This window comes from Mugil cephalus, chromosome 6 (genome assembly GCF_022458985.1).
Source record: "Mugil cephalus isolate CIBA_MC_2020 chromosome 6, CIBA_Mcephalus_1.1, whole genome shotgun sequence".
Classification (NCBI taxonomy): Eukaryota; Metazoa; Chordata; class Actinopteri; order Mugiliformes; family Mugilidae; genus Mugil; species Mugil cephalus.
This window is the reverse complement of record NC_061775.1, coordinates 4,126,146-4,138,462: the sequence shown is the minus strand read 5'-3', so window position 1 is coordinate 4,138,462 and position 12,317 is coordinate 4,126,146. Positions and strand designations below refer to the sequence as shown.

General features: G+C 43.5%; 1 protein-coding gene across 9 annotated transcripts in view; it reads left to right on the top strand.

The window, feature by feature from the left end:
• elavl4 (ELAV like neuron-specific RNA binding protein 4) overlaps window positions 1-12,317 on the top strand; it is a 72,299-nt gene that overhangs the window by 987 nt on the left and 58,995 nt on the right. For 2 of the 9 annotated variants that reach the window (XM_047587735.1, XM_047587740.1), the window contains exon 1: window positions 287-496. The exons of 2 other annotated variants lie outside the window; for them this stretch is intronic. In XM_047587735.1, coding sequence (XP_047443691.1) covers window positions 365-496 — 132 coding nt within the window. In that variant the 5' untranslated portion in view covers window positions 287-364. Of the gene's footprint in view, window positions 1-282; window positions 497-12,317 lie in introns of those variants that run through there. 5 more of the 9 variants (XM_047587736.1, XM_047587734.1, XM_047587737.1 and 2 more) reach the window with 5 other exon arrangements.

The following is a 12,317-nucleotide window of genomic DNA, read 5'->3' as shown; positions in this document are numbered from 1 at the left end:
ATGGCCCACCTGGGGCTAAAATTGTATGTGTGCGTTAAATGTGATGTACAGTAAGTGCGAGTGTGTGCGCCTGCATGTGTGCACGCTCACAGATGCATTCGCGTGAGAGCAAAGTGTTCTGTAATCCCCCTCTGCCTCCCTCTTTCTTCGTGCCCCCCCCCACTTCTGTCCTTTACCATTCTCACCGTCTTTCCTACCTGCTGTTATCTGCTCCCCTTCCCTCTCCTTTTCTCACACCCCTTCCCTCTCTCTCTCTCTCTCTCTCTCTCTCTTCTCTCTTTTTTCCCCCCCGCTCCGTCTCTCTTCTCCCTTCTCCTCCCGTGCCTGTGCATGAGCGTGTGTGTTCTGTGAGCAGCATCTCAAGATGATGGCGAGGTATGGGCAGCTCTCGGGACTAGCAGCCAGTGGCGTGGGCTCCGTCCCCGAGACGCACTCGCCGCTATTTCCCAGGGATCTCCTGTCATCGCCAGCCCAGATGGGCTACAGGTCACCCCTGGTAAGAGGATAGACAGACCGATATACCTCCATCTCCATAATGAACACAGGCACGCATAATAGCAGGAAATGAAACAGGGAGGGGGGGGCGGGGGGTGAGAAAGGAGTAGTTAGTGTGTATGGAAACTGTGCGTGTGTGTTGAGGAAAGGAGTGAAAGGGCAGAAAGAGAGCAAATCAATTGTGGGATTCCGCCTGTATCCCCAATGGATAGTATTAGTAAATATTTACATTGTTACGTTTGTTCAATTACAGACGCCTACTCTGTCTTTAGCCTCTGCCAGTCAGGCTGTTATCAAGGGAATTTGAGGTGTTTGTGTGTGCTTGCATGTGTGAGTGTGCGTTTGTGTGGGTTACAAATGTTTGGTTGAAATTCATCATGTCTCTTAGGCTCTGGAGTATTTCATATCAATTTTTGGACGCAACTTTGCGCAACAGCCTCGAAAATGCGAGATGATTTCTGTGGCACCCTTCAGAGCTGTTTTTTAAAAGGGATTTGATTTTAACTATGGAATCATTTAAATTAAAGAAAGTCAGAGGAAGCAGGAACACTGTAGATAGATGGGGCGTTTTGCACTGGAGTCAACATTACTCTGCAATTTACATAGAAAAGATTACTTCAAGGGGAAGGGAATGAGAGAGAAAAAGGGGGCATGAGAAAACCCTGAGCGTTTAGGAAAAAGCGTTGTAAGAAAATCCCTGACTCGCCGCATTAAAGCAACATGAAGCTGTGGGTGTCTAATCTGCTGTGGGCTCTTCATTGGTTCGGCTCCCCTTCAAACTGGCTCAGATCCACACCCCAGAGCCTCCCGGAAGCCTTCATAACCCACTGTCATGCTGCTGACTGTACCCAGGGGTTTTCCGCCAAGTGTATGTAAATGCGCGGCGAGGATATGCAGTGAAATACGTCCGCGAGGAGCTGGGCTCCAGAAATCTTTTTTAGCAGTTTTCGCTTTGAATTCTTGCGAGATTCTAGTGTTTTGTTGTCAATACGCGGAACACAAGCAGTGTGTGTTTCCCACTGCCCATTTAGTGTTATCAGCTGTTTGCATAGAGCTGCTGGACAATAAATTATTTGTTGAAACCAGAGAAGCTAATTAGCTGAATTCATTCTAGAAATATGATTGATATGCTAACATATGCCGATGCCATATGATCTTATCAGCGTTTTAGTCAATTTAATTTTGAGCTGATCACTTAACGAGTGGATTTAAGGGTGGAGCTCCTCAGAAGACTAGATGCACCTTATATTAAATGCAACAACAGTTAAATGAGTATATATTTGGTACAGATGAGAAAGAAATGTAGGGACAGAATTAATTCTAAACATAATAACTGTGTGACTATGAGGATCTCATCCCATGTAGTTTCATTTCTAGTTAAATGATCTGGCAATGGTTTATTTTAGGGAGTTCACGCCATCGGTGTGTTGCTGGTTATGAGGCATTTTCCTGTGTGTGTGTCAGCGCGTGAGCGAGTGAGCATGTGCGCAATGTGCTCGTGTGTGTGTGTGTGTTTGAAAAAGTGTGATTACCCCGGTTAAAAAAGACCATCGTTATAGTGATTAATGGTGCCTTCATTAAGCACAGCAAGATCATTTGCATACATTAGATAAATGTGCTGGAAGATTCTGGTGGCTTTGCTGTGTAAAGCCTTCAAAAAGCAGTGTGGCGTTTTGTGCGTCGGTGCTATGAAAAGGAAATGCAGCTCTATAGCGGCAGTGAAACGTTGCCGCGAATGTCAAAAGCGGAGAAAATGAATTCATTAAATGGTTATTTTATCCGTCCCCAGAGTTGTATTAAAATTAAGCATTGTACTTCCATTTAATACAATGTTTAATTAAATGAATACTTTAAGTATTTGAGCAACGAGCTAAATGTTTTCATTCTGCAACAACGTCATACGAATGCAGCAAAGTTTGCAACTATTGTAGTTAGGTGTCGTTGTTACATATGGTATCTGTGTGTGTCCTGTCTTCAAACACGCCAGATGTTTTAAAGAGCATTCGAACAACTGAATTCTGAACCGAGTGAAATCCAGGCACCGAAGAAGCATGCGAACAAATTTCAAACCAAAATTCCTGCTTTCACATTGAACGTCCACGGTATTTACAGCTTTAGGGTGACCACCTCGGCCAAATTGTGTATAACGTGTGAACAATAAACAAAATGCAAATTATTCCGCTTTTCACACTGACAAATAATTTTCTAAAGCCTACATCTGAAAACCTGCAGTGCACCGTGCTTCAGAGCTGAATGCTGTTAATTTGTCGAAAGCTCCACTGATTACCCACTGCAGGCAGCTGCCGTTCTCTCTCTGTGACACTAGGCTTTGTTTGACAACTCCAGCCTTTCATACATAAGAAAAAGAGAGTTGTGGTTCAAACATGCGTTAAGTCGTTCACGATCACCACAACAACAGAAAGCAAAGAGCGAAGAAGAGGAAAAAGGAGGGGAGACATGGCGAACGTGTGTAGCCGCGGCATATTAGCGACCAGGAGATAGTTAGAGGTCATCTCTATTTCATAACAATGATTAGCTCCTTCCATCTGCCGCGCACTGCATTTCCCCTTTCCTTGATTGCAGTGTTCTCTATATCCAGGAAATTAGTTCATTTATGCTCCACAACCCTGCTGCTACTGAGGCACAAACAGGTGCAGCAGAATGAACGACGCCACAGTGGGGGGTGGAGAAGGAAAAAAAAAAGGCGCTCATAGAAGGAGAAACAGAGAGCTGGAGTTATGTGCAGGATCAACAATAATGCCACAAGTACAATGGCTGCTGATTAACGCTGGAGTGACAAGAACAAACGTAGCCGTCGTGTAATATTTTACTAGCACGAACCAGGATCTGCCAAAAAGCTAAAAAATAATTAAGGATGCAAAAGCGTGAGGAAATAAGCCCAGACAAGAGAAGAGCAAAATATTCTGTTTAACACTTTATCCTTTACCTCTTTAACTGCAGTTGCTGTAAAACATAATGTGGTGTGTTGACGCAGTGCTGTTTGACAAAGGTCTTTATCTATGGGGTTGTAACAAAATGAAAGAGGGGGGAAAAAAAGACCAGTCGGCCATATGATCTTATATATAACTAGAGCAGGACGTGGCCGCGCCGTGTCATAGAATTTTCATCTGTGTAAAGCGCGTGTGTATGTGTGTGTGTACATCATGTCATGTTTGCACTTGATATGAGCACATGTGGTGTGTCACTTACTGGGAACACAGAGAGAGGGCACTGCAACGGGGGGGACGAGGGTTGGAAGAGCGGTGTGTGTGTGTGTGTGTGTGTGTGTGTGTGTGTGTGTGTGTGTGTGTGTGTGTGTGTGTGTGTGTGTGTGTGTGTGTGCTGGCCACCAGTGCTGCAGGGAGGGCCTAGTGATCAGCAGCTGAGCCTGTGTCCCGCTGGGAGACATCACTGCAGAATGGAGCAGGTGTCTGCAGGCTCATGCACAGACAAACACACACAAACATATATACACACTCCCTCACCAAAAAACACTGTAAAGCTAAACGTATTCCCTCTCTTTTTTTTCTTCCGTGCCGTCTTTTCTGTCTCTGTCTCTCTCTTTTTTTTTTTTTTATTTATTTACAACAACGCAGTCCAGCCCATCCGCAGGGTGCCTTTTAGTGTGTGTTGAATCACACATTACCATTATTACCTAACTGATTATCACTCATTTTTCACACTCTTCAACTCTGTAGGCGAGACATAAAAAACGAATATGTGATCCATAAACAACAGACTGGCTCCAGCGTAGCCTGCTGCACCAGCGCAAGTGTCCACGCCCAGCCAAAGGTCACCGCTGATTTCAGCTCAGGCTTTCTAGAATCTCTGAATGTCACCTGTGACAAAACAGAATTATCGCACTGATTGTGTCAATAAACCACCACTGGGTAATTATCACCGGGGTGGGCTAAGAGCACAACCCTTAATCCACATGTAAACAAAAGGGTCACACCCGCCAGCAGAAACACGTACTTTAATGCAAACATTAACATGACATTAACAAGCCATGATATACATAGTTACCTCTTTTAATGTGGATTATACGTGAAGCCGACCAGTGAATTGAGTCCATTTGTGCAGTTACGACAGTTTGAATTAATTCCGTTCCTGCTGTTCATTTTTCTATTTTAATTCAAATAAAACAAGCAAACAAAAAAATCCCAGGGCTGCTCTTTGGGTTGGTAAAATAAAAAGATTTAATTTCAGAGACAGATTTGTTGCCTCTCAGTGTTTTCACTTCCAGTTGCAGTTATTTCATTTGGGTTAGGAGGATAAGTGCAGAGAGAATAATGGAACAGACAAGACTGGAGAGAAATTTGGGAGCTCTTCCTGTGTTGCAAATAATAAATATGGAAGAGTATGAAGGTTTCTCAGCTGCTCTTTGACCGTCCACTCCAATTCAGAGCTTTACAGCCAAATCGAATGTAATTTTAGGCTGACATTTTGTTCCCTCTAAAGAGTAGTTTGAAGTGTACGTATTGGATTACTCAGGTTTACTGAATTAATTATAAAAATTGACAGTGATATCAAATTGTACTGTGGCTGTGTCAGCCTTATAAACCCTGACAAAAGAGGTATTAGCCAGAGCAAGCCCTACACTGACCTGTCTCTGCCGGCGATAATCTGATGGCTTCGGCTCAGTCCTCCCGTTGACAGTAGTCACAATTTCATAATGCAAGCGAAATCCTCTGACAAGAAACGAACGTTAAAGCGTCTCCTTATTTTCTTCTTAATAACAGACGCCCATTTTGTAGGCGATAACGCGCCTGACCACACATTACACGGCAGTCATTTTAAGAGCGGCGGTGTGAGGAAACCTAACCGTTGACAGCTCAGTGCCTGTTGATGCTGAGCTGACAAACGCTGCCGATATGTGAGTGATCGGCCGCGTCTGGGATCCCGGCATGTTGATGAACAACACTATTTCTTCTCCTCTCAGAATTGATAGTTTCAAAGCCAGTGCATTTTTATTGATTCGCTAATTGCCGGGGATGAGGCAAAGTATCTGCTGTCACCATAAATAAATGATGTACGGCTGACTTGTGCATTAGTGCGAAGGAAGAGTGACCATTCACGTTACAGTAGCTCACCACTGGGTGCACTTGAAAGTGTTGGATGCCGTGTGTACTGCGTGTGCGGAAAGTAAAGTATTTTTAAGCGTCTCATTTAAGGCAAACCAAAGCGAGATATGTTGTAAAATAAAACAAATATTAGAGGTGTTTTCCTCCAAGAGGAGGCTAATACTGAGTGACTCCTCTAAAGAGCTCAGACATGCAACAACAACATCATCGTTAACTGCTAACCTCCATTAATTATAGATACAATTTTAACTGCACCATTTGGATTTTTACTGTCTTCAACCAGTACATTAGTGACAAGACTGTAAAGTGAACTGATTTACCGGAATCCACGTATATTGTCTATATTTATTTACATGTAGTTTAATTTCTCTGTCTTAAAGTGCACATTTACTCAGAAGATGGCTGATGTCTTTCCTACACGTCGTCTGTTTGTTTTCCACCAAGACGTTTCTTTTTCTCTTTTAATCAGCTAAATGCTTCGGCAGCACACAATAACTGAAACATGTCTCAGAGCATGTAGGCATTTAAACTGAAACCCGGTGGGCCTTTTCTTCTGCATTATCCACTTGCTTTTCTTCAAGCATGAGAAAGGGCGGTTAAGCATGAAGTGACATTTGGAGAGCTGGATTTTGTGCAGCGTGGGCATGCTTTGGTCCGCAGTGCCGATGGCCAGCCCTATGAAGGACTCTAGACGTGTCTAATTTCTGAAAGGTTATTCCTTATCAAAAGCCACAGTGCAGCCATTTATGCAGATCTGATAGTGTGACTTTTTTTTGATGAGGTAAGAAACGTCACCGCAGATAGCGGCCCTTACATACATTTTTCCACCTGAGGTCTGAGCAGCAGGTTCTGTACAAAACGAAATGTCGCTAATTTCCGAGGGAGCATACACAACTGCAGCAATGAGAAAAAGGAATAACGTAATTTAAAAGGTTGGATAACGAGCAGTAAACAGTAAAGAACCTCGAGTGGGATGCTCTGCGTGATTTGTGTTACGGTTGTGTGTGTGTTGAAGTGGGGGGAGTAGTGATTAAAGCCTCCACCAGATGGACCACAGCAGTCACCCTGTGAGCATGGATGTACCCCGACCGGGATCAAACGCAAAACGGGCTGCCGTCCTTTCGGCCCCAAAGCCCACCGCTAAACCCCGTGATCCAGTGACCCACCACACTGCAGCACGGCCGCCGCTTCATTTCACACATCCGGTTAAGACTACAAGACGTGACATCGACAGGAAATAAAAGACAGTTTTCTGTCTGTGACTCAACATATAACTAGAATAAACCGGTGCATTTACTGAACATTAATGGCAGTTTGCAGCAAGGCTAAACTTTATTAACAGTATGAGAGCTGCCGGTCTGCTGTAGTTGAATGTCACCCCAAGCTGCGGACCACTCTGTTGTCCAAATGGACACTAATCCACCAGAGTCCTGTTGAGAATACACTCTCTGTGCCAGAACACATGCCAGCCTCAACAGCGAATGCATAGCTAAGCCTTTCTGGGCACCTACACAAACCTTCTCTCATTTGTGTAAGGCTATAGCCTCAAAGACCTCAAAGAACATTATTGTCATTATCTCTTCCATAAAAAAAACATGAGTGTGCTTGAGCCAGTGGGCTTTGCTTAATACCGTGCGCTTCATTTTAATGTGTAGGTTTAACGTTCACATTTCCTGTTGTTTTCCTAAATCGAGGCAAAAACCAAAAGCAGTTATCTACAGCAAACATTTTGAGTTAAATCTACAGAAGAGGAGCGTGTTTCCGCAGAGTTTACGTGGCAGCTGAACAAGCGCTCACAGTCTACTCCGCAGATAGAGACAGAGCGTTCAGCTATCAAACGGATAGCCCCCGCCCCCCCATCCACCCCCACCAACCCCCACCCCGTCACATCCCCGCAGTCTGCAAAGCTCCAGCCATACCAAACAGCTTTGAGTTAAAGTTGAAGAAAGTGGCTGTGACAAATGCAGCGCAGCCTTGTTCCGGGATCAGTATGAAGAATTCATTTCTGATCTGAGGAGTTTCTATCGGGGAGAGTGACACCGGCAGGGGTTAAGCTGGCTGCGGATCATGCCTGCTGACACGGAGGGTAGAGGATGTAGGAGGAAAACTCCAACGAGATTAGTTCAATTTCACCAAAACATATGTGTCTGTAATGTAGTGTATCTTTAAGTCACATGCGCTGCTCATTGGATCCTCTGTCTCTGTCAGTGTGTACCATGAAAGCACACACATTTAAAATGGCAGGCCGATGTTGGATTATCCAAAGTGAAATGTCAACTTGTTATTTTCTCAGTCAACACCAGAAACAAGGAATTCAAAGCACTGAGCTCTAACTCTGCAATTAACCCTGCACTGTCAGTAATCACAACGTGCTCTGAATCATTTTAGTTGGTGTGTGAGAGATGTGACTTTTGGGACATATTTCCAGGTTAAGGAAATGATTTGGGTTTAAAATTGATGAGTGATACGCTTGATGCCTTTCTAGCAGCAACTTGGACAGTTTTATCATTTCTAATAAATGCTTTCCAGGGCTCTATTCCCCCCCACCCACACAGACCTTTCTTCTCATCATGCACCCCTTTGGTCTCACTGGCTGTGCGCTTGCCTATCTTTCCCAAAATAATTTCTACCCTCAATGGTTTAAATTATGTGCCGATTATGTGTTGATTCTGATTCTTGTCCTGCTTGAGGACATATTTTCCAGTTTTCTTTTCGGAGGCAGCTTTTGTGGCACCCAACTGTTCCCCTCCATTACTAAATTGTCAGAGCGCCGTGGCACAGCAAGAGCCGTCCTTTTGAAGAGAAAGAAAGGAGGCGATTTGACTGAATGTGCAGCAGCAATGCAGGTGTATCATGCGCCTCTGACCATGAAATGACCAGAAATCGTCCACATGGTGGTTGCATTTTATTCACAAAAATAAAACCTCTGGTCCTAACGCGGGAACGCTGGAGCGGTGCCAGTAAATGGGGTCCAAACGGAGCCGCTGTTGCCCAGAAACAGCCGCATGTTATTGTGTTAATAACTGTCTGGTGTCAGGGATTTAGTGATGCTGAGTTTGTTCCTGTTCGGGGAGACGGGCAAGTTAAAGGCTGCGATTCTCATTTGTTGATTGTTACCGGCAGAGGGTGGACACCTGCCAGGAAAGAGGCAGTCATCAGTCTGAGTAGCGCAGCAAGATGCTACCACTGCCAGAACTTCAATGGAGCAACTAAATCTATCCTTCAAGGGCAAATCAACACGAGCCTAAGTAAACCACAGCATTCTCAGAAGGGTGTACCGAGCTCTTAAATGTATTAGGCTGTTTTTGCTGCATTGAATTATGTGATATTTTCTAAAAGAAATGTACCAGGCCCAATAAATGGCACGATGTTCTCCGTAGCTTTGTTAAAATACAACTTTGCCTGCAATTACAGTGTTGTTTCCATACTGAGTTGTGGTTTTTAGATTGTGTGTTATGTCTTGTGCCCTTGGTTGCTTTAAGCTGCTGTGAACTCAACTAGCAACTGCGGAGATGAGTTTTTCTCAAGTTTTCTCTCCCTTGTTAATAATCAAGGTATTTTCTTCCAGCACTTTGAGGTAACACCTCAGCTGGCATCTTCACTTTGCCTCCTTTAAATAGAAGTCCTATTATGCAGAGTGAAGCATAAGGCAGGTGTTGAAACATTGCGTCTGACAGTTAACAAGACTCAAACCGAGAACACCCACAATTATCACTATCCGTAGTCTGTGCATATTCAAAACAAACCTGCTATACCGCGGATGCTTTTCTTTACCTGTGTGCTCTCTCGTGCCTGAACATATACTGAACGTGTATTTGACAGTGAAAATTCTTGTGATTTGATGTAAATAAACAGATCGTTCAGGGCGTGGTGTCGCATCGCGCCTCGAAACAGAATGAACAACACAGCCTGCAGTTAATCCATTAAAGGCTGTGACTAGGAGGGGTTTAGGAAGGAGAAGTTGGGCAGAATGGAGGGCAGGAGGAGTTCATGACAATTAGCCAGCTCTCTGTTTTCAGAATTAGCATGCTGGAAATGTAGGCAGAACACTCTGCCTGAGTCCAGGCCTTAAAGCTCCAGCTCTGCCGCACGCGTTGCATCCCATGAAATGAAAGACTCCATGTTTTCGACTGTAGCGAGTGTGTACATATCTTTACATATGAATTTCTGTGTATGTTTGAAAACGGCTCTGCTCGGGTGTGTGTGTGCTTATGGATATGAGCCAGAGCCAATAAGTGAGATGGGATTTCACATTGCTGACAGTATGGCTGGCCCGCCTGGGTTATAGCCACAAAAGCTTTTTAACTTTCAAAACTTTGCAAGAGGAAAGAAAATATCATTTACCTCCTCAAAAACTATTTAGCATCAGTCATCATCTAAAAGGCCAAATCCAATCAGCGCTATGCACTTTTTTCTGCAAAGTCGGACAAAATGGAAATGCCATTAAAAAAGAGTGGCCCTTTTAATCATACACATTAATTACTTTTACATTTATTCAGTGCTGTATTGCAGTTTGTGCGGACAGTATCTCCAGAGAGACGCCAAATCCACAAGATAATAACCAGCAATATCTCTAAAGTATCTCAACGTGGACGCCCTTGATAGAATATCTCGAACACTCCCTCCATCTGTCCATACACAACATTATGACGCACGCTGTGTTTTCTTAACTAGTACAAGGCAGCAACAGGGTTCCATCTTTGGCATGCGCCTGTATATCAAAGCACACGCATTCCATAACACGACACACTGGAAAGAACAGATTGCGTTTATAGCTAATTTACTGTTTAGTGGCATTCACTTTCATTGCTTTGTAAAATCACGGTCCTGTAGAGCAATCTACTGTAATGACACGTCGAGCAAGGCTACAACTGTGAGAGACTATTTTCACTTTCAAATCATATTCTCATTTAGAGAAAAGGTTATTTGGATCATATTACCGGGAGAGAAAACAACCACAAAACACTGTCCTTTATGAAATAAGGAAATGATCGCCCACTTATTTTACTGCCTCTGAAACATCAACAGCTAAAAGTTGACAGAACACAAAGACAAAAAAAGAGAGAGGTTTGATTTGTTAGGCTCCCTTTGACTTTGTATTCTTTATCATGGGGAATTAAAGAGCAACAATAAGAACACAATTTAGCTGGTAATATTTGAGACAGTGGGGTGGAGGATGTCTTTTTCTAGGGCCAACCAAAGCTTTTATTACACTCAAAGGTCATACCGGGAGGATGAAAGATGGACACAACAGTACTATTCAGCTGCAAATGTTGCCTCGCTCTCCTCTATACACGAAGAAGATAAAGAAACACATAACAAAGGAGCAGAGACAAAGATGCACTTTTATTTGAATCCATTCTCATTGTGTTTCATTCTACATTACTCTCCCTCTGTTTTGTTATATACAGTATGATCGGAACAAATCTCCAGACTGCAAGTGCCAGCACATTTTATTCTGTCTGAAACAATGGCAAGCCTGTTCTGTCCATCTTCCCTTGTGCTGTATTTTTGTGCATGCATGTGTACTGCACAGGCCTAATTGAGGGCGTAGTGAGGATCCTCATTAGTATGTCAGGCACACGGTTCCGCTGGGCTAGCTAGCTAGCTGTAGCTAACCAGGCAGGTGGAGAGGTCAGAGAAGAAGCAGAGAGACTGGGGAGCTATAGTTCAGCGCTTCACTTTTTGTCTTCTCTCTGCTTTTAGTCCTTAATGCATGTGTGAGGTCATCTGGGAGCTAATTTGTTCCCTTATTTGAGTGTATTTTTAAAAAAATTTACAGCTGTATATACGTGTTGTATTTTTAAGTGTAGCATCCATCTGAATAGGCTATATGCAATGTGGGATTACAGTAGATGATATATGGGCCTTCGGTGAATTACAGAGGGCATCATTCAGCTTCAGTATTCCAACACTAACAACTCATACTGTGCATGATTTGTTGATTTGCAGTAGCTGCGTTGGTTGGAGACCTGAATATTGGTTGGTTGTTATGTCCAGCTGCATTCAAGCACACCTGCAGCTGTCAATTATTTCTATTACCATTTAGTCTGACCGGCAGTACAAATTTTGACTCTTGATGACTGGCTGCTTGTAGCTGTTTTTTAGGCTTGAGGCCTAACTAACCACTGTTTTCACTTTTAATAAAATTTCCAGTCCATAAATGTAACCTTAACCATGCTGTTGGCTCTTTGCATAATAGATATGATATATCAGGATGTAGCTTGAGCTGGAAGAAACCTCTCTTAGCCTAATGGGTGTCCATTAGTTACATTAGCTCTGCCAGGCCTGAAACAAAACAGCATGGGAACAAGGGTTGCCAGTCTGACAGCCTCTTATTGCTGTGTTGAACACAAAGGAAAACAGTGTTGGGAAACTAATGATGTTTTTGATCTCTTGGCAACATAAGGATCTAGCCAGTGTGATAGCAAATGTGTTTATATCTGCAGCATAAAGTGGCCGGATGAGTCAGAGTGTGAGACAGAGGCTTCTCTTTGAATTTGAATGTGTTATCGAGTATGGTGTGAAGCAACGTGAATTTCACTGTGCATTCAGAGCGCACAAATGTAAATGAATGTACAATAGGTGTGAGAGTTCATTCAGCACCGCTGCCTGCCAGTTAACCGTGTTAAAGGAAGCAAGAGCTCCCTCTTCTTGTCTGCCTGAGATTGGTGCCAGGTGGATAAAATCAACCTGAGGCAGGGCTGCTGCTGGGCATGGAAGATTTACTTTTATAAA